Source organism: Pithys albifrons, chromosome 24 (assembly GCF_047495875.1).
Source record: "Pithys albifrons albifrons isolate INPA30051 chromosome 24, PitAlb_v1, whole genome shotgun sequence".
Lineage (NCBI taxonomy): Eukaryota > Metazoa > Chordata > Aves > Passeriformes > Thamnophilidae > Pithys > Pithys albifrons.
Genome location: NC_092481.1, coordinates 91832 through 113769, shown reverse-complemented (window position 1 = coordinate 113769; position 21938 = coordinate 91832). Strand labels below are relative to the sequence as shown.

The following is a 21938-nucleotide window of genomic DNA, read 5'->3' as shown; positions in this document are numbered from 1 at the left end:
AAGAGCAGCAGCGATATTAACAGCCTGAAACATTACTGTAATAAAAAAAGACTTAAACACATTATTTTAATCTGTGCTAGAAAAGTGTCAGAAGTAAATGTACAATCAAACAAAGCCAGGAAGTAGAACAAAAGATAAAGTCCAACTGGTCAATGGATTTATCAAGCCATTCTCAAATGATTAGGTTATATGAAAAGACTTCAACTGAAAAAAAAAAAAGGAGATTCCACTTTGGGCTGAATATGAAAAATACCTTATTCCTGAAAGAACAAGCAGCTAGTTCACATACCACAAAATGCAGCCCTATATGATTTTAAAGTCTCTGTTAAGCACACAGTAATAAACAAGGAAAGAATTAATGTCGACTTAAAAGTTGCAAGAAAAATATCCTTCCTGTTTTAAGACAGTTCCACAAAATGCTTCTATTAAACAAGCAAGTTCTCGAAACATAGACTTGCTTTCTGAAGAAAAAACAATTTCTAATCATGAAAGGAAGAAGATTCTAACCTGTTTCTGGTGTAAGCCCACAACACTATCACTTAGGACTACCCATCTCATCCCTGAGAAAGCATGAGCCAGCTCCCAGGAAGAACAGATCCAGTCTGTTTCCTGTGAGACGTGTTCAGGATCAGCAATCCATCCTGACTGCCTGGAACAGCACACACACTTACCCACCCTGGGCATGCTGCTGGGACACAGCCTGCTAGTACTGGATACAGTTAGTGGTTAAGTTGCTATATAGAAGTAAAATAGCACAGAAATTCATACTCTGGCTTCCAGAACTGTGACATCCATTCCAAAACTCTGCAACTGCCGAGCTGCTGCCAATCCAGAGACTCCAGAACCGATAATGATCACCTTTCCGGTCTTCTTGGCTAAAGAAAGGGAGAAATCAGCTACAGTAATGCTCCATATGTGCAGTACTAGATTGCAAGTAGTTATGTTGAAGTTACATTTAAGAGATACCAACACCAAAAAGCAGCTTCCTTCTCCTCAGTAACTCTAACAAAAAGAAAACTGAAGTAATTCTGTACATAATACTCGATAATTTTTCTTAAAGAGACATGTAAGAAAAAATGCATCAGTAGTACATGTGGGACAAGGAAGAAAACAGAAGGAAAAATACTTCTGAAGAACAACTGTCTGAAGAAGAAAGTGATTCTTATTAATTACTGTGGGACAAAGTATCACATCTTTCTTTCTTTCTGCCCCAGAAGAATAAAGCCTGGAAAGGGGACAGAAGTTCACTTGCAAAATTCAAGCATCACATAAGCATGTAACACATCTAAGTACAATACCGAGTTTCTGATTTTGGTTATTCAATTGAGAAACAAAGATAACTCATTAAACAGCAACAGCCACCAAATTATCTAAAGAAGATTCAGGAACATTTTTCCTCTCAAAGTAATGTATGTACGTTTGTGTTCTCAAATGCCAAAGTCAAACACATTAACATCTATAGCCAGACAACTATCCAGCCTTTTTTTTTGATTTCTTAGAACTGAAATTCAAAAAAAAAAGCACTCAAAAATTTGTCCTGAGAAATTACAGAACAATAACGCAAAACTTCAATTAGAAACAATGTTCAAGTTTCTTACTTGGAAGAGGTTTCACTCTTTTGTAGATCCCAAAGTTGATCAGCCCATGCCGCTCCAGGTAGCTGTGAACTCTGTGAACGAGCACCGTGTCACCTAAAAGAATGTGTAAGGTTTTAAAACTATTCTGTATGTTCAGGGAATGTATGGACTGAGGACATACAGCAGCAACCCAGTCAGTCCTACTGAACACATCCCCTTCTGCAGCCCTACTGCTCTCCTGACCAATCCATCTTCCTGAAGGTCCCTGAGACTAGTTTTTCTGGAAAGCACAAGTTGTTTTCCATGCTGTACTGCAGATTTGAGTTCTGCTTGAACAACTGTACAAGACATTAAGTGCTTCTTTTAAACTAGTGGGGAAGAACACCTTTTCTGAAACTGACTGCAAAATCCCAAGATCTTGATGCAGAACTGTGATGTGATTTACCAATCCCTTACTAGAGCACTGCATTTTCATTTTTATTCTTAAAAGCATAATGATTCACTATTTTGCAATCCTTGACAGAGTATATGCATTCATTTTAGTACTATTTTTGTCTTAATCACTTTTTTATGGCTCTCCTCCAGTTTTTTCCAGTTTATTGGGGTCTTGTTTGAGAATAGTGGAATAGTCTCCACTTGCAAGCTCTTTTACTGCCTTCTTTCATCATATCTAGTCTGCTCAAGTTTTATGTAACTTTTTAATGTTTCCCAAAACTCATATGATTAATGAAGTGTCACAGCCAAAAACCAACATGAAGCTGTAACAAACCTTAAAAGCTGCACTTGAGCTAACCTTGCAGGAAACAACCCATCTTTTTAGCAGCTTTTATGAATCCTGCTAGTGATATTTCTTTACCAGACATATGAATTCTAACAAACCTGAACCAGGAGTATGATGCAATAAACAGTCAGTATACAAACACTCATGGACCTCAGTAACAAAGGATGCATCTGAAGCAGTTTCTCCCCACACAAAAGTGAAAGAGAAAGCAGTTCTATGGTACAATTTTGGTAGTGAAAGATTTGACTTACTATTATAAGGTGCTTCTAATTGTTGGATAGTTGCTTCAAATGTCAGCTGAATCTTTGGGTTATCCAACCAGAGCTGCAGCTGTATTTAAACAAAAAATACAACACGTCACATCAAGCAATACAAGAGAGTTGTTTTCCAGATGCATGTTTGCCACTAAATACTTTCAGAAGATGAAACCCTCTAAAGAGTTAAACTTTGGCAGGACTACCCAAGTCACATTGAACTTCGCTTGCAAGTGTTCCTTAAGGTGCAATACAGTCCTCTTGAAATTCCCACACTGTTTCAAGTAAGTAGGAATGCACCAAGTTAGCATAAAAGTGTGTGTGGCTGGCAACATCAGCCAGCATTGTATTTTTGGTATCAAATTTCATGTTTTCGTAAAAGCTACAGCAATATTTGTCATGTTACAAGGTTTATTTATCTCAGGCACTTAATCATTTAATCCATCTTCACCAATGTAAGACACTACCACATATACACAACATACACATATACACTGGCCACATATACATAAAAAGTGTGTCTAGAGGACAGTTACAGTTCAAAAATAAAGCAGGAAATGTGATGTGAAATGTTAATATGTCACTTTTTTCATGCTAGAAAAAAAACCTGTTTTCCCTACAGAACTCCTACTTTGTGGCACAGAGAGAGTAGATAATAAGTAATTTTACTGTTCCATGCCTAGATCTAGGTCATACATAGCATGTCCACACCATTTTACATTCCAGAATTAATAATTTTTGGGGTATTTCTCTACAGTTGCACAACTGAACTTTACAGCTCCTCATAGATACTAAATTAAACAAATCATACAAGTATAATGAGTACAAAAGATTAAGAAATAATTCCCACACAATTTGGGAGGCCATTTAAGGCAAAATTCATCTTTAGTGCAGTACTTTCTTGTACTCATTTTCCCAGTAATTTTTAACACTGCTTTTCCTAAGAATTTCTGAGTGTGGAACTAACCATTTCACAATACTACATACCACAATTCTAAGGTTCCATTCTCGGAGGGAAGAATGCAAAGCCCATAATTTATGTTTTTTATATAAATCTCTATGTGCATACGTAGACAATTACTTCCATTTTTTTAACAAATTCTGATTTCTAGACCTTCTATGAATACACAGAACAGCACAGGCCTTAGAACATTTGTATTAGTTACTTTTACCTGGCTGCTCCAGTCCTCAGAAAGCAGACTAACATGCTTCAAACCACAACTGCCCTGCATTCCCGAGACAGATCATTTATACTACACTCTGCTTTGCAGATTTTCCTTATCTGCTTTAACTTACAGTAATTTTGCAAGAGCTTTTACTGTTTTGGGTTGGGTTTTTTCATTAATTGGTTGTTTATGAGGGTTTTTTATGCTGTTTTGGGGTAGGAGGGATTCTCATAAAAGATTAAATGATCTCTTTTACTCATTTTCTCATGACTCCTTTGGAAAACTTGGGTAGACTATAAAGGACTGACTTCCCCTCATAAAAGCTACTGTAAGTCTTCAAAACTATGTTTTTACTTACCAGGACATTCATTCAATTCTTGATTCCAGCTTAAAGTAAAAGACTGCACACTGCAGTTCCCAGCGCTGCCAGAGCTCTGCTGAGCACTGGATTCGCATCAGCTGTTTCATAACCTCTGCTGTCCTCACTGGGGGAAGATCCTCTCACAAGCCTTACTCAAATGGGATTCCTGCTCAAGAACTTCTCCAAATTCCTCCATAAGTGAATAAGGCCCATAGACCGGCAATGCTGCTTTTCCCTGCAAATACTCCTTTCCAGTAATTTCTTAGTTTCAGTGGAAGCTTTTTCTGCTTCTAATATATTTGTAAAAGGACTGCTCATTATTTGTTTTGAGCAAACTGTTTTCAGACCTTTTGGCATGCTTTGGTCTATTTTTACACATCTCATAACTTCCCAATAGTTACAGCTTGGGTTAGAGGGAAATTTCATGGGAATAGCAGAAGTCATGCTCTTGGAATGCAGATGTCTACCACATATGTATTTTAAATAACTTCTTGAAGTTATTAAGCACTGGGTGCTACCAGGGTGATGCCCCTTGATCATCTTAAGTCTGTCCAAAAAACCTGAATGGTGCATAAGGTGTTTTCTCTCTTAACTGTGGCAATACAGCAATTTTCAACATATTTCTTGCTTTCACACTGTTAATTTCTAACATGACTTAAGTTTTTCACAACACACTTTTCAAAATACAGGAGAAAGTCCTGATCCCTGTTCGTATGCTAAGGATTCTGCAAACCAGAATATTACTATTTAAATTTTATGAAGGTTTAAATTTCAGGCTTGGCTGAATTCAAGTGAGTGAACCTTGAATAATTATTTGAATACTTCCCCTTCATTCTTAAATTGCATGGAAGTTTTGAATTGAGCAGAAATGCTGCAAACATTCAGAAGTAGAGTTTCGTTTCTTCAACATTACAACTACTTTTATGAAATGAAAGCTGGCAAAGTAACCGTTCTGATTTGAGAATAAGCCACATGACTGGCTTGATGTCTCAGAAATACAGCAACTGTATTTCTACTAAGCAAAGTATAAAAATAAGAGCTTGAAGGTTTGCCTTAACTTAAGCAACGTGTTTCATTATTATTTTTAAGCAATCTACAGAGACTTCTCTAAGATGAAATCAAGTAACAGAACATTTGCACCAGCTTTCTGTTTCCTTTTTAAAAGCTACATTAGCTGAATTATGTAGTCTCTTATGACTGTTTCGTATACTGTAAATACACTACAGATTCTTTCTGCTGCCTCACAGCACTGCTTTGATCAAGAACTGGATAGCAACTTCCTTAGCAACTTAGAGCATGACAGGATGCTAGAAATGAAACCCCACTGTTTCAAAACAAAAAAACAATCTACCAACTGTTAGACGTGGTAACTGCCAAAAAGTCCTTGCAAGGAACACAAATGTCCTACCCTTTTTTTATCAATACTTTTACAACAAACTTACAGTGCGGTTCCTGATGTACAGAAACACCTTCTGAGTCTGCTGTGGCCCACTGATTATATCAGGGAAGCAGGCAGCTTCTTGAGATGTCATACGGTCATGTGGAAGTCTACTCTGGAAAGCTGCACCCTCCACACCTACAATAAAAAGACAAGTTGTCTGCAGGCTCTGCAAAAGGAGCACCACCCTTCCTAGACAAGGCATCCACCCATGAGATGATATGGTGGCCAATTTCATGCTTTTATTTCGTCCTTTCATTTACTTCTGCAAGAGTCAACAGTTCTCTGAGTTACAGGTATCATCTAGAGTTAATGAAAAGCTGCACTACAGGGAGAATCAACAAACAAATGAACAAAATCCCCCCAAAACCCCAAAGCCTGAAAAATAAGTGCGGCAGGGGCACACATCATTATATTATATATAGTACATATATATAATATAATAAAAGATAAGTACTTTAGATGCTGTCTTTCATTTGTGTGGTTTCCAGTTTTTACCAGAATTGGGAAAACATTTTGGAACCAATTCAAAGCCACAGTATCTTTAACATACACGCACAGCGCTTACTGTCCCTTTTCACCCACTTCTCAAGGTTTAATCTGCACGGACCTCCTCCAGCTAGAGGAACCCACCTTAACCTCTCCTTTTGCACATTTGAGACATTCACATCATGCAGTGCAATGAAGTACAATCACACCTATGCATTTACTGTGCCCCCTCCCCAAGTGCTGCCTATACTACAACTACAGATTTCTTACTTTTTCTTTTATAAGACTGATGCTGAACCCATACAGGAGAGATTTTCTCTGTGGAAAGCCTTCATTCATACAGGCACCTGCACTTCTGTCAATTCACAACCGCCAGTGAAGTAACCACAGTTCTGTACACTGCTTTCCTCAGTTTGTTACTTCATAGTACAACATCGTAGAGACTAAGGCACAACTGCATCAAGTGCTACAGCACAAGCACAGTGCAGAAAGCAAACCTTGTAGGCACAGTGAGCAAAACGAAGTACTGAGATGTGAAATACAGCAAGAACAATATAAATCTCCTGTGTCCTAGGAAGTGACTTACGATCAGGACAGACAGAGGAGAGTGCATTCAGCCTGGAAAGATAGAAGCCAATAGATCCCAAGGGGAAAAAAATCCCACAAGTAATGCAGTAAGATTATTTGCTGAAACTGGAATTGTTCAAAAGATTATAATAAATATCAAAGAAAATACAAGCTTGCAGTGTGTTTGTTACACTAACCAAGACACCTGTTTGAAAGTTTGAAGTTCAGGTGCAGCAGGACATGTCACTGTATCAGGGAGAGGAATTATCTTCCTCCAATTCTGGTGCCCCCACAGCCCTTTAACTTTTAAGCATTTTTATATCCCTAACATGATGAAAAAAATTAAGGAAGGAAATGGTTGTGAAACTAAAAAAATTCATTCACAAGCAAAGATCAAAATATCTGTGTGATGACTCAAGGTAAGGAAAACTGTAATCCAGGAATTTTACAAGAGGAAATTAGTAACAGAAGCTACAGAGCACTGCAAGTAAAATAAAATCAATCACAGGAGAAGTTCCTACAGCCACAATGCTTCTTGCACAATATTCAGTTAAGGAATAGAAACCCACAGCTCTGTTAGAACTTCAGTTTCTCCAGTAAAAGCCATCCCTCAGCCCTTGTGCTATCTTTTCATCTAACACTGGCCCAACTGTACCAACAGCAATGCATATGCTCAATTTTCAAAATTCTGTAAAAATGGGCATGGAAATCAAAACAAAGTTACCAGTTCTATGATATTTCATTAATGTTAACAAATCTTAACTAAGGTTCTGGATCCTCAAGTGCTAGCAAAAAGCTCAGCAGCACAATTTCAGAGAATGGCCAGTTAATGACCTGAAATGCTGAACCTCACTGTGCCTTATAGACTTGTGCTAAAATGAATGTGCTTTTCTAGGTTCCTGCTAAAAAGCCATGAACAACCAGGGAACTCTTGGACGTGGATTTTGGGCAACTCAGCAGTTTCCTGAAAAGCTTTGGGATTTATTTCTTCAAATTGAGCAGCCAGAGAACACGACACTGCTAATATTTTCGGAAGTATCTCCAAGGTGGGTTGAGTTGTAGGGTTTTTTTTAAGGCTGCATGTCTTTCATGGCAATACCCAAACTTTAAAACATCAGAACAGATCCAGACAGGTACTGGTATTTAAGAAAAAAACCAAAAAACTTAATTTGCAATAGCATTTGATACAAGTATTTAGCAAAAGCATAGCTATTAATAGCAGAGACATAATTTTTATTCAGCCAAGCAATGGAAGATCTTATACAAACTAAATGTCCTTGAATTTACTTCTGCAACTACACAGCTCAAAGTCAAATGGATTTGAATTTCAAGCCAATTAAATTCCACCCATTCCACAGCCTTACTGCTTGTATTCCATGAAAGCAACACATTACAGGGAGTACCAGTACAGAACTACACGTGCTCCTCCTTGGGGAAGGCAACTCTAACAAGTGAAGGAATGGCTCTGCCTAGACTCAGCTCCTCTTCACACACATTTGCACACACACTCGACACTTCCTGACATTCAGCATCAGCAACTCATGTTCTGCAGTTTACCTTCTCCCTCACAGAAGAAATCCTGAGGGATGCTGCTCATTTAAAGACTTACTGAAACATTTGTAGATGAAAAACATTCCGAAGGCAAGTTTTCTGGCCAGTGAATTGGACAATTGTTAAAGCATATTCTCAGCATATATACAAAATATGCAGAATTTCCAGTTAGCCAATGCCTGCCTAAAAATGAAATAGGCAATGCATCCTTAAGCCCACGAGCCAGCAGTTCTGTTTAAGTGGTAAGATCCGTAACAGTACTCGGCTCCCTGACTTAGAACAGCAAAGGATGCACTTTTAGATGAGTATCCTGAAGTTCTACTTTCTTCAAAAAGAGCAACCCAGAGGTACAGAAAAGGTCCTGGAGCCTTTGACTCCTTTGCTTAAAACCCTAATCCTGAAGTGAGAGTGGAAGTGACAGAGTCAGAGAAGATTTCCAGTAGCACTCCAAGTATGTAAGAGTAAAGACACCAATCCTGTGACTGAAGCAGTAAGTGCATACTACTGCCAGAAGCAGTACTGAGGCTGAATGGCAAATGCAATTTCCAATCCAGTCTAGTGAGCTGCAGACTATGAATCTGCCCAGCAGATAAATCTGGGCTAACCACTGGCACACAGCTCAAACACAAACCATTTCAAAAGACAAAAATAAAGGAGCCAAAAGATACTCCACACTATGTTTCTTCAGCAAATTAGAAAAAACATCTTCTATTCTAAAGCCCAGGGTTCTCTCTGTCAGTCCAGGTGATACAAACTGGCTAGGTAAGAAAGCTTTTTGCATGTTTGGACTCCTCTGAACATGGAGAGGAGCGGAGGGATGAGAGATCGGCCTGAGGCATTTCAACACAGGTTAGCCTAGTGCCCTTTCCACAGTTGTTATAGACCTGAACTGAAATTTGAACACACCCCACGCTTTTTGAACAGGTGGGTACACAACTCCTGCATCTCTTGCTAAATTTGGGACAACCACACCCATGCGCACTTGCAAGCATCAATCCCTAACTTGGCGGCTCTTGCTACTCAGTGGCAAGCATCAAACGCCACCCTCACCTGATGCTTGGCCGTCTCCATACCCTCCAGAACTGTCGTCTTGAAGTCCTCCTGCTTGCCCTGTGGAAGGAAAGAGGAGAACTCAGGGACCTTACTCCATAAGTTAAACCACACTGGATATAAAGGCCTGGCAAGTTGGCGTTTTAGGTATTAAATTTCACCAACTAAATAAACCCGTTTACTGAGAATCCCATCTTCTGGAACCTAGATTCAGGGCACCAAACTGTGATCTTCTAAAGTGTTATCCATGTTACTGGAACGCTTTACATCAGATTTTATGGGAAATAAAATACACAATATGTAGCATTCCTGGTGGCTAAATCCTTATGATCAAATTCATTAATGGCTAGGATTTAAATAATCAGATCACATTTCTTACTGCCAAGATCTGGTGGATGAACACCATCAAAATCTATGGATCTCAAACCCTAGGAGTTTAATAATCCTGCCTTTGGTGCTGCTGAGTCTCCCCATATGCAAGGGGATAGTCAGAGCCATTCTGAAAAGCCTCTCATGTTCAGGAGAGCCTGTTCTTAATTTTTTTTACCATAAATCCTTTCTTGAAGTTTGATGTCAGAACAATTCCTGAAAGGCTCAGACCACTTATTTTGGCTTCAGTGCCCTTGACACACAATCAATGCTTTAATAACACACTAAGACTGCCTCTGAAGCCAAGTACATGCCAGACCACTGATCAGTGATGTGATCAATACCCAGCACTGAAAGACATCAGTCTTTTGACACACCCAGTAACAGAAACATGAGGAAAGGCTAAGCACTCATACAAAATATCTGAAGAAGTCTCAGAATTACCTCAGCCTGCATGAAAGTCCTGAACAGCAGCCTCAACAGGACTGCAACACAAGCAGGAACAGAGCATGTTGAGAACAGAGATGAGAACAGCTGCAGCGTCTGCAGGCAACAAAGCCACTACAGGTCACCTCACACACTGCTCACTTCACAGGAGACACTAGCCCTGAGTTGAGCTCATGAGCAGTGTTATTCCACAGTCAGATGTCACTTGCAAAGAGCAAGAAGCCATGGCATACTCCAGAGATGGTCAAGTGCTGTTCAGCTGGCTGCTGCTGTATCAAGGCTCTTTCAAACCACATGCTTCAAGAGTCAGCAAGTCCAAACCAACCTCCACTGAAACACACTGCTGCAACAATCACTGGAATGCAATGGCCACTTCCTAGAGCACAACTTTTCAAGGTGTCATCTCCAAACAGGTAAGAGCAAGGTCTAACCTGAGGATGAACACATTCTTTAGAGTCTGGCACCAGGTGGGCAATTTTGCCAGAATACAATTTTAGGCTGTTGCGGGACACATTAAGTTAGAAGAATTTCATTTAACCCCTAAAGCAAGACACAGAAAGTGAACCAAATGTTTGCATACTGTGATAACCTGGATTAACATCTGGGATGTCATAACATTACACATCTATAAAGCCAAATAGGAACTGAAACAAGACAGACATTTTCACTCAGCTACAGCAGTAGAGCAATAGTCAGTAATTGTATATAATCAGTCTGCCAGCATGGAAGTTCAAAAACTCACATTACTATGACAAATAATTGTATTTTGAAAGCCTCATAAGACCCAAACTCAGGATTCTGTGAACTAATGTATCTGTAACAGCAAGGTAAAATTCCTTACTTGACCTACAGCGCAAGTACTCTATTTTGCCAGCAACATTTCAAGACCTGCTTCCATTCTAAAAGAAACTAACACAATTCAAATATTAATATCTACACTCAATCACAAGCCATTAATTTGCAATAGAAGTTTCGCTTACACACCTTCCATAAGTTAAGAAATCCAAAAGATGCTTACATCAGGCTATGGCATTCATTATCCCTGAATTAGCACTGGCAATGAGTGAAGGGGGAAAAATTACTCTTGGCTTACAAAAAGAAATCAGTATTTTCCTCTTCTCATCAGCATTAGTGCTTGTTTGGACAGAATTCTAAATGCTATGCAGCCTAAGCACAGAAGTGTGGAAACAAGGCCTACTAGTGAAGATGGGCTCTCCTTCCCTGGAACAAAGTCCGGTTCTAGTTGCAAAGGAACAAAGCAGCACAGCAAGCAGACCACTGATCCATGTTAACATCATACCACTGTAGCTCAACAGAACATGTCAAAGAGCAGAATCTGCTGAAAGTTTCAGGGCAAGAGAATGACAGACCACGAGCTGAAGGGCAATTAGGAAGCAGGTCCACAAAGGAATCCACTTCATGCAATTATGCACTGTCTCAAAATAAAGAACAGCTGTACACAAATATAACACAGTATACTGAATTTATTTAGGAAAACAGACCAAGTTAGATGACAGACAGAGACAGAGCACCACTAAGTTTGACTATTCACTTGATATTACTATCGATCGTACTCAGTTCCTTGGAAAACAGCAGCTAGGATTACCACAAAGTAGGAATACTGATAACATGAAAAGGCCAACAGCTGGTGAAGAAAATCTTCCATAGTTATAAAAATGAAAATCCAATGTGGTGAGGAAAACCAGAAAAGATCCTTAGAGGAGAAAAACAAATGAAGCAAGCTCCTTAATTTTGGAAGGGATATGGTCAAACAAGAAGACAAATGTCATTCCGCATTGAAAGGGAGTTTGGAACTTTTGCTATTAGAAAATATTCCTTAAGTAAAAAGAGAAGAGATACTCTAAGGAAATTATCTTAATCATGAAATACTCTCACACCTTTTAAAATTGCTCTGCAATAGGATGCAGCAAATCTTGCAAATCCAGACTGTAATACTGTATATAGCCAAAATACCTGGAATTCCCCACAGCTAAACACACCAACAGAACCTATCCCAAGTAAGACCAGAATTTTGCTGTCACCTGCATTGTGACACTCAGTAACCTCTTTCACTGTAAGCTGTCTGTGGGAACAGGATAATGAAATGCCAGACACTGGCACCAGGACATTTTTAAGTTGCACAATCAGACTTTTCAACTTTTAAGGACATGACCTGTAACATGACACATTTACACCTCTACTACATTCCCTGTGTTTTTACAGGCTTTAAACACAGAAAGGAGATTTTTAAGGTCTGTGATGAGAATAAATTAACAGTGATACACAACTAACATTTTGCTAAATTTTCCATATGCAATCCTACTCTAGTATTACTGTCCAATTTAGTATTTCTTATTGAACACTTTAATTTTTGCTTGAAAGTGACAGAGAAAGAGAAAACCTCAATTATAAACACTACTCTTATGTACAGCAGACTGCACACTTCCCTATTCTAAAGAGTGCCTGATTTAGAAGTTTCAATGCACTTTAACAGCCAGCAAAAGATGACCTGATGGTTTTGACACCCTGTATTAACAAAGACAAATGGATCCATGAACATATGTAGTCTCAGAAGCCTTTAAAATTACAGCAAGACTAGCTATGGAATGACAACTGAAAATTCATCCTCTTCCTACTTCACAGCTTCATGCTTCATTTCCAGGAATGGAGAAACTGTATGACCACCAGAAATCTACTCATTCTAGGCAGCTAGATAGAGCCTATTTAAAAATTGATTGTATTTAGATGGCCAAATATAATGCTTGCAGAATAACTGCCTAACAGGGTGTTGTGTGTATAGAATAGCACGACCAATCACTGCTTATCTTCCACATTTCTTCCTTCATCGGATAAAACCTGATTCACTGCACTTCACCGATTATGCCTCAAACTGATTTCAATAACCATTTTCAGAGGCATAAAATGGAATCTGAGAGAAATAAAAAATACATTAATATTAGGTCTCAAGGATGAAACACAATGTCTAAGCAAAATTAAACAGTAAATTTAAGATACTTGCTTAATTACACGTAATTAAAATTCCATTTCTCATATATCAGCTACAACTGAGTGGGAAGGGATTTTTATCATTTTAAGTATCTCAGTCCAGCATATGAGCTATAGTATTCCTGTATCAAGTCAGAAGCCAACAGTTGCAATAAGGAGAGGTTATAAGGGAAAATCCTAAGAGATAAAACACAACTGTGGCTTTTAATATTTTTTCTGCAACTGAAGTTAGGTATCCCCAAGCCGATGTCAGTCCTATAGTCTACATTCCCAGACCTGCCAGACAAGAAGAAAATTAAGAGCAGTACAACTGAAGACTAGCAGTAATTCACATAAGTGATGAAACAGCAAAGATTCTAGTACATTTCAGCTCTTGTCTAAAACCAACTAGCACATGTTATCTCATAAAATCGCTGACTCTGAACTTTGCAAAAGCACCATCCTGAAGACAGCTGGGTGATGCCCCAGCACCAGATGTCACTAGTGACGGCAGCTGTAAACACAACAGAGGTAAACGATAGGGTACAGCTACTACCAAAAATTTTGAAAGCTGCCTCCTGACCAAAAAACTTTCCATTGTAAAATGAAGTTCTGTAAAAGCTAATGAGGACAGTACTGACATTTAAGCAAACAGTATTCAACTAGAACTTCAGATTAGAGTCATAGTTTAAAGCCAGAGGAATCACAATATATTAGATTTGTTCTTCTCCACAGAAACCTCTCCCATAAACCCAACTTCTCTCTCAGAGGAGTACGTGAATGTTGGTACATGCGCAGGTGTCATAGCAGAGAGCCAAAGGGGCTACTGACTCTGGTCAGTAAGCTTCCAAAGATGAGTCAATAAGGACCACAAGAATCTAGCATGAGAGGTTTGGCTTCATTTGAAGTGAGACTGATGCATATTCCCAATTTTCTCAGGCTGCTCTTCAGAGTTTTCCCCCTCCTTCCCCATATGGGACCAGCAAATAAAACACTGTAGAACAATCATTCAAAACCAGACAAGGGATTCATGATGCCATACCTGGCCCTGCTTAATTTCTGTAAATAAAACTAGGTAAGCAGTGTCAGAGAAGGTCTTTACTCACCAGATGGTTCCTCTGGCTCACTTTCATTCTCTTCTTCTGCAGGAGCTGGTGGAGGTGGTGGCGGTAGTTTTTTCTCTTTCTCAGCTTTAGCATTTCTCTCTTCTTCAGAGTAATACTCATCTTCTGACAGGTTTGCAAGACTCTCATCCATCTCTCTATACTCCACCTGTAAAATGCACAACAGAGAATAAACACACTGAAGATGCCTGTAAGTTAGGCTGCTAACATGAACATTGCAAGTAACAAAACTGCTTACATCCCAAAGAGAAGGCTTCTGTTATTACAGATAATATTGCAGTCTTATTACAGACACCGTGTTATTAAATGCAACAAACCTTAACAAGTTCCACATTTCTACCTCCACTTACAAAAATGTCTTTAGCACCAAGTAGCAGGAGCCTTCTATTTGTATTAAGCCCAGTTTATATGTATCTGTTATATCATTTAACCTCCTCTAAGTTTTCTTTCCTTCCTTCATGTCCCTGTCAAACTTCGGGATAATAAGTTGCCTCTGTGTCCAATCCATGTGTTCCAACTTGACTTTATCTGCCAAATCATAGAATCACAGAATCAAATGGGTTGGAAAAGACGTCCGAGATCATCAAGTCCAACCCTTGGTCCAACTCCAGTCCCTTTACCAGATCACGGCACTCAGTGCCCCGCCCAGTCTCACCTTAAAAACCTCCAGGGATGGGGAATCCACCCCCTCTCTGGGCAGCCCATTCCAATGCCTGAGCACTCTCTCTGCAAAGAATTTTTTTCTGATATCCAACTTCAATTTCCCCTGGCAGAGCTTGACCCCTTGTCCTATTGCTGAGTGCCTGGGAGAAGAGACCAATCCCCACCTGGCCAGAACTTTCCTTCAGGGAGTTCCAGACAGTGCTGAGGTCACCTCCGAGCCTCCTCTTCTCCAGGCTGAACACCCCCAGCTCCCTCAGCCTCTCCCCACAGCACTTGTGCTCCAGTCCCTTCTCGTTGCTCTTCTCTGGACTCGCTCCAGCCCCTCAAGATCTTTCCTGAATTGAGGGGCCCAGAACTGAACACAACACTCAAGGTGTGGCCTCCCCAAGGCAGAGTCCAGGGGAAGGGTCACTGCCCTGGGCCTGCTGGCCACGCTAGTTTGGATCCAGGCCAGGATCCCATTGGCCTTCTTGGCCACCTGGGCACACTGGTGGCTCCTGTTGAGCCTCCTGTCCCTCAGTCCCCCCAGGTCCCTCTGCCTGGCTGCTCTCCAGCCACTCTGTGCCCAGCCTGGAGCGCTGCAGGGGGTTGGGGTGGCCAAAGGGCAGGACCTGCACTTGGCCTTGTTGAACTGCATCCCATAGGAATCAGCCCATCCCTCAAGTCTCTCCAGGTCCCTCTGCAGAGCCCTCCTGCCTTCCAGCAGGTCAACACTCCCTCCCAACTTGGTGTCATCAGCAAATTTGCTGATGATGGACTCAATCCCCTCATCTACATCATCAATAAAGATGTTAAACAGGACTGGACCCAACACAGACCCCTGGGGAACACCACTGGTGACCAGCTGGACACAGCCTCGTTCGCCAGCACTCTCTGGGCCCGGCCCTCCAGCCAGCTCCTGACCCAGCAGAGGGTACACCTGTCCCAGCCATGGGCTGCAGCTTTTCCAGGAGTATATTATGGGAGACAGTGTCAAAGGCCTTGCTGAATTCCAGACAGACACATCCACAGCCTTCCTCTCATCCACCAGGTGGGTCACCTGATCGTAAAAAGAGATCAGGTTGGTCAGACAGGACCTGCCCCTCCTAAACCCCTGCTGGCTGGGTCTAATCCCTTGTCCACCCTGAAGGTGCTGTGTGATTGCACTCAGGATGAACTGCTCCATAACCCTGCCAGGCACCAAGGTCAGGCTGACAGGCCTGGAGTTGCCAGGGTCAGCCTTGCAGCCCTTTTTGTGGATTGGGGTGACATTTGCCAACTTCCAATCATCTGGGACCTCCCCAGAGAGCCAGGACTGTTGGAAGATGATGGAGAGTGGCTTGGCAAGCTCTTCTGTCAGCTCCCTCATCACCCTGGGATGGATCCTGTCTGGTCCCATAGACTTGTGAGGATCCAGCTGGCTCAGTAAGTCAGTCACTATTTCCTCCTGGAATACAGGAGGGCTATTCAGCTCCCTCTCTCTCTACCAGCTCCAAGGCCAGTTGTCTTGAGGGCCACCTGTCTTACTGGTGAAAACTGAGGCAAAGTAGGTGTTAAGTACCTCAGCCTTCTCCTCATCTTCCTTAACTCTATTTCCCTCCAAGTCCAACAGAGAATGGAGGTTTTCCTTGCCCCTCCTTTTGTTATTAATGTATTTATAGAAGGACTTTTTGTTATCCCTAACTGAATTACCCAAATTAACTTCAAACTGCACTTTTCTTTCCCTGATTTTTTTTCTGCATGACCCAGCTCTATCTGTAAATTCTTCATAAGTAGCCAGCCCTTTTTTCCACAGTCTGTAAACTTTCTTTTTATCCCTGATTTCCTTCAGAATCTCCCTATTTAACCAAGCTGGTCGTCTTCCCCTCCAGCTGGCCTTTCAGCACGCTGGTATAGCCTGTTCCTGTGCACTTCCTGCTTGAAACATGTCCATCCCTCCTGGACCCCCTTGTTCTCAAGGGTTGTTTCCCAGGGTATACTCTGAATTAGGTTTTTGAATAGGCCAAAATCTGCCCTCTGGAAGTCCAGAGTAGAGGTTTTAATGATGGTTCTCCTTGCATCTCTGAGTATTGAAAATTCTATTATTTCATGGTCGCTGTGCCCCAGGTGGTTTCCAACCACTACATCATCCACCAGCCCCTCTCTGTTTGTAAACAGTAGGTCTAGTGGGGCCCCACCCCTGGTAGGCTCATTTACCAGTTGATGAAGGAAATTGTCCTCTATACACTCCAGGAACCTCCTTGACTGCCTCTTCTCTGCAGTATGAAGCTCCCAGTACATATCTGGCAGGTTAAAGTCACCCACAAGAACAAGGGCTGGAGATTTTGAGACATCCGCCAGCTGCTTGTAGAACAATTCATCTCCTTCATCATCCTGGTTGGGTGGTCTGTAACAGACACCCACAAGGGTGTCAGCCTTGTTGGCCTTCCCCCTGATTCTGGTCCACAGGCACTCAACCTTGTCACTGCTGACCTCAAGTTCAACAGAGTCAAGAGACTCTCTAACATATAAAGCCACCCTTCCACCGCTCCTACCCTGCCTGTCCTTTCTGAAGAGCTTGTAGACCCCCATAAGAGCACTCCTGTCGTGTGAGTCATCCCACAATGTTTCTGTGACAACAACTATGTCATAGTTTTCCTGCTGCACTGTGGCCTCCAGCTCCTCTTGTTTGTTTCCCATACTGCGTGCATTGGTGTACATGCACTTCAGCTGGGCTATTGATGTTACTCTCAACTCGGGCTCTACATCCTTAGGCTTATCTCTGGAGAGGCCACTTTCAGTCCCTTTCAGACCAGATTGATACACAAGATTTCCTGAGGACATCCCACCTGTGACCTGTGACTATGTTATGGGTTTAGCCAGGTGGGCCTAAATTTAGGTTTTAAAGTTCAGCTAGGCCTAGGATAGTCAGCTGATTTAAGCTGGGCTGAGCTAGCTAACAGCTGACTTCTTCCAGCCAATAATATTGTATTCCATACCATACTACATCATCTCAAAGGGTGTAAAATCCAGTGTTTGGGAGTGGCTTGGTTAGTTCCACCATGGCTGCACTAAGAGGAAGACATCTAGCAGCTCCTCTACTATGCTAGGCCCTGCTTCTGTTGCCTGTGCTTGCATTTTGTTTGCATTCAGGGAAGTAGAAACATTTTGCTGTTATACTTTCTCTTTCTTTCTGAGTGTCTTTTGGAGTGCTTATGAATTTAGAGTAATGGGCTTTGTATTAATTGGGGAGTGGGAAGTTATTCCTTGTTATATAGATGTAACTTGTGTAAGTGTGTGTTATATTGTAGCATCCTCCTAGTTTTCTCTTTTCTGTGTAAATACATGTAGTTAGTTTCAGCATAGACCTGGCTTTGGAAGTTTTTTTTTCCTCTCTCCCTCTTCTTTTCCCCTTAGCTGGTTGGGGGGAGGAGGAACCCTTTTCACTCTGTTCTGGACAGCTGGCATTTTGCCAGCTCAACCCAGGACAGACAGTGACCTGTACAGTCTCCTGGGAATCCTGCTCACAGCCGCTTCCTCTCCAGGACAGTCACACTAGTGACTCAACACAAGAACCATGCCCAATCTTTATTGCCATGTATGTTTTGTTCCAGTGTCCAGTAAAAATAAACAATATTGCCAGCCAAAAAGATGCTGCTCCAACTTAAAGGAACGTGGAAACCTCAGGAATAGCCTGGAAAGAAAGCATCTTATACTGTTTAATAAACCAAAGTTCCAAAGTAAGAAAGCTTTCTACAATGCTATTGAATTTTCCTATCTATTGGAAAGGAAAAAAGCACTTCTCAATATGTGACCATGGGGAAAATAAAAAGAAATCCAAGAACTGACAGGCCAGCTTCCACCATGAAATGGCAAAAGCAACTCTACATTTCTCATCAAAAGAACAAAAAATCTTTCATAGTCCAAGTTCAGCCCTTAAGAAAGGGCAATAATGCCACAATTCAAAACACAACTGTGTTGCATTGGGAAGCCTGTGTATAGGAAATCCTGGATTCAGTAAAACACTAACAGGCTCCATGATCTGCTGTCTTCTAAATATTTACATTCCCCAAACTCCAGCATATTTGGTTTTTCCCACTGTTGCACCACCAGGACCTTCTGTGAACTGCCACTCTGAAGCAAGTTACAGTGACCCTTCTGCACATCTGTGCATTACCACAGGTTTTTGAAGCCACACACACACTATTTCTGCCCAAAGGCCCTCTGAAGTCTCCCATCCCCCGAGTTCACACAGCTTTTAAAGAATAATCAAGTTCAATAAAAAACCTAAGCTTTTCCCTGGGCTTATTTTTAACCTGGGTACCCTCTCCAACTAAATTCACATCACAAACATTCACAGTAAGGTGATCTCATGCTGCCCTGAAGTGCTCATGGGGACAGGTGGTGTCACAAGAGATGAACATGCTTTGCAGATGGCTACTGTCAGTGCAGAGAAACATCATCAACACACTGAGAGCACTACTCCCTACTTGTTAAGGGACCACTACAAACCAGGAATGCTGCCTCTGACGATCACAGAATCACAGGCTGGTTTGGGCTGGAAGAGACCTTCAAAACAGCTCATTCCAACTCCCCTGCCATAGGCAGGGACACCTTCGACCAGGCCAGGTTACTCCAAGGCCTGTCCAACCTGGCCTTGAACAGTTCCAGGGATGGGGCAGCCACAGCTTCTCTGCCCAACCAGTGCCTGGCCCTCATCACCCTGAGTAAAAAATGTCTAATCTACATCTATATTCTTTCAGTTTAAAAGACGCACCAGACTCACCTACCCAACAGTTCCTGCATGCAAATGACTGGTCCAGCTATCACATCACACAAGGGCTCTGAAAAGCAAGACATTCAGTGCCCCAGCCACAGGATAAAAGAGCTCCAAAAAATAATTTCAGCCTCCCTGTCAAACGTCCCAGCTCATCAACACCTTCTGAAAGGTTTCCAAGAAAAAAAATCAACAAAAAAAAAAAAGAGAGAAAAAAAAGACAATGTTCTCCTGTGTTCAGAACAATATACAAGAATTACATACTACAGAGCCAATCTACTGGAGACCCTTTAGGGCTTTTAAGATTTCACTGGTGACTCACCCTTAACATGGCATTAGCTCAGCTCACCAAAGTCAACAGAGGGAAGGGGAGGAACAGTGAACTGAGCCCGGCCATCACCTTCACAACTTTGCAAAACCAGCACAGTCCCATGAGTGTGAAATTCAAGGGAATCTGTATCTATGTGCTCCAGTAACACGAACGTAGTCGTGAATGTAAGCTCATGAGCACTCTAGTGTGCTGTCAGGGATTTGTGTTGATTTTACTGCTCGCTATCCGATCAGGAAACCCAAAAAGTTCCTGGGCTGCTGCAGAACGCTCTCCCCTTCGTGTCAGGCTCCGTGTCACACCTCAGCGCACGAAGATGAGCTGGGACACCACAAGATCTTAACCCGCACAGGCTTCCTGCGCCCCGCGTGTTTATCCTCCGCACTCAAGCCCCCGAACGCCCCGGAGCCCGGCCCCGTCGCGGTTCCGGGGGGAGGCGCTTCCCGAGCACGGCCGGCCCGAGCACCATCGCGCCCGAGGGCCCGCCGGGCCCCGCCTCCGGTGGCAGCTCCGCGCCGCCGGGGCCCGTAGCCGGAGGCAGACCTACTTTGGCCCGCTTGCGGCGGCTTGTCCTGCGGCCTTCGGGGGTCTCGGCGATGCCGGTGGTTTCGGCGCCGGGCGCAGGGGCGGCCCCAGCGGCCGACGGCTCGGACACACCGCCCGGGGGCGAGGCACGCGGCGGTTCCTTCTTGCGGGGCGTGCGCTCCGCAGCTCCGCCGCTATCGGCAGAAGAGCCCAGAGCCCCCGCGGCGGCGGGCGGGGGCACCGGCGCCTCCGGCCCGGCCTCAGCCCCCGCCGCCTCCGCGCCCTTCTTGCCGCCCGCCAGCATCGCCGCGCACAAAGAGCCGCGCGCGCCGCCGCCACTTCCGGTGCGTCACATCCGGGCCGGGGCCGGCGGGGGGCGCTGCAGCCCAGCGCGTGCGCAGCAGGAACGGCCTGGGAACAACGACCTGCGAGACTGTTTTTCCTTTTACCAGCAAAGGTATTTATTAACAATGTTGGAGGCAAGCCAGGTCAGACTGTACAAAATTTGCCTCCCCGTTTGTGTAAAATTTTATACAATTTCGGGTTCATGGTTACACCTTCAATTTCCATATTAATGACTAGGCGGAATCTGGGGCGGAGCTTTGTTTTGCTTGCAGTGTGGGTGGTGTCTCCTGACTTCAGCCCTCGGGGGGTCTTGAAGCGTCTTCATCGCTGTAGGACTTCGGCCTTTTCTTTGTTCAATGACATGACCTCTCAAACTTGTAAAATCTTGCCTTTAAAGCTACAAAATTTCGCTCTGGGCTCCCAAACGAATTTTAAACGTCTTTTTAAACTTGATATATGGCCTAGGAGTCTCTTGCGTGAGACTTTGGTTCAGTGAGTAGAACAGAACTACCTTGGTAAGATGGACAGAACATGCCTTGAGTAATTTGGGCAATTTTCTCCCCTTAGCAGAATTACGCACTTTCTCAGTTAATTCTTTTAAGGCCTTGTTCTGCCTTGAAGCGCCGCCTGCAGCTCCCACACCGGCACTGACCCCCCCGCACTCACCGGCACTGACCCCGCACTCACAAACACTGACCCCCCCCGCACAGCGGCACTGACCCCGCACTCACCGGCACTGAACCCCCGCACTCACCAACACTGACCCCCCGCACTCACCAACACTGACCCCCCGCACTCACCAACACTGAACCCCCGCACTCACCGGCACTGAACCCCCGCACTCACCGGCACTGAACCCCCGCACTCACCAACACTGAACCCCCGCACTCACCGGCACTGACCCCCCGCACTCACCGGCACTGAACCCCCGCACTCACCAACACTGACCCCCCGCACTCACCAACACTGACCCCCCGCACTCACCGGCACTGAACCCCCGCACTCACCAACACTGAACCCCCGCACTCACCGGCACTGAACCCCCGCACTCACCGGCACTGAACCCCCGCACTCACCAACACTGACCCCCCCCCGCACTCACCAACACTGACCCCCCCCCCGCACTCACCGGCACTGACCCCCCCCGCACAGCGGCACTGACCCCGCACTCACCGGCACTGAC

The 21938-nt window shown here is 43.2% G+C and overlaps 1 protein-coding gene across 2 annotated transcripts in view; it reads right to left on the bottom strand.

Annotated features, from left to right (window-relative positions):
• KDM1A (lysine demethylase 1A) overlaps positions 1 to 20749 on the bottom strand; it is a 41738-nt gene extending 20989 nt beyond the window's left edge. Inside the window, exons 1-7 of one of the 2 annotated variants that reach the window (XM_071576983.1) lie at positions 20433 to 20749; positions 14142 to 14307; positions 9235 to 9294; positions 5582 to 5715; positions 2610 to 2688; positions 1599 to 1691; positions 769 to 875 (exon numbers count right to left, since the gene is read on the bottom strand). In XM_071576983.1, the coding sequence (XP_071433084.1) occupies positions 769 to 875; positions 1599 to 1691; positions 2610 to 2688; positions 5582 to 5715; positions 9235 to 9294; positions 14142 to 14307; positions 20433 to 20714 (921 nt within the window). In that variant the 5' untranslated portion in view covers positions 20715 to 20749. The remainder of the gene's footprint in view (positions 1 to 768; positions 876 to 1598; positions 1692 to 2609; positions 2689 to 5581; positions 5716 to 9234; positions 9295 to 14141; positions 14308 to 20432) is intronic. The other variant, XM_071576984.1, reaches the window with a different exon arrangement.
• Between the last annotated feature and the right edge of the window lie 1189 nt (positions 20750 to 21938).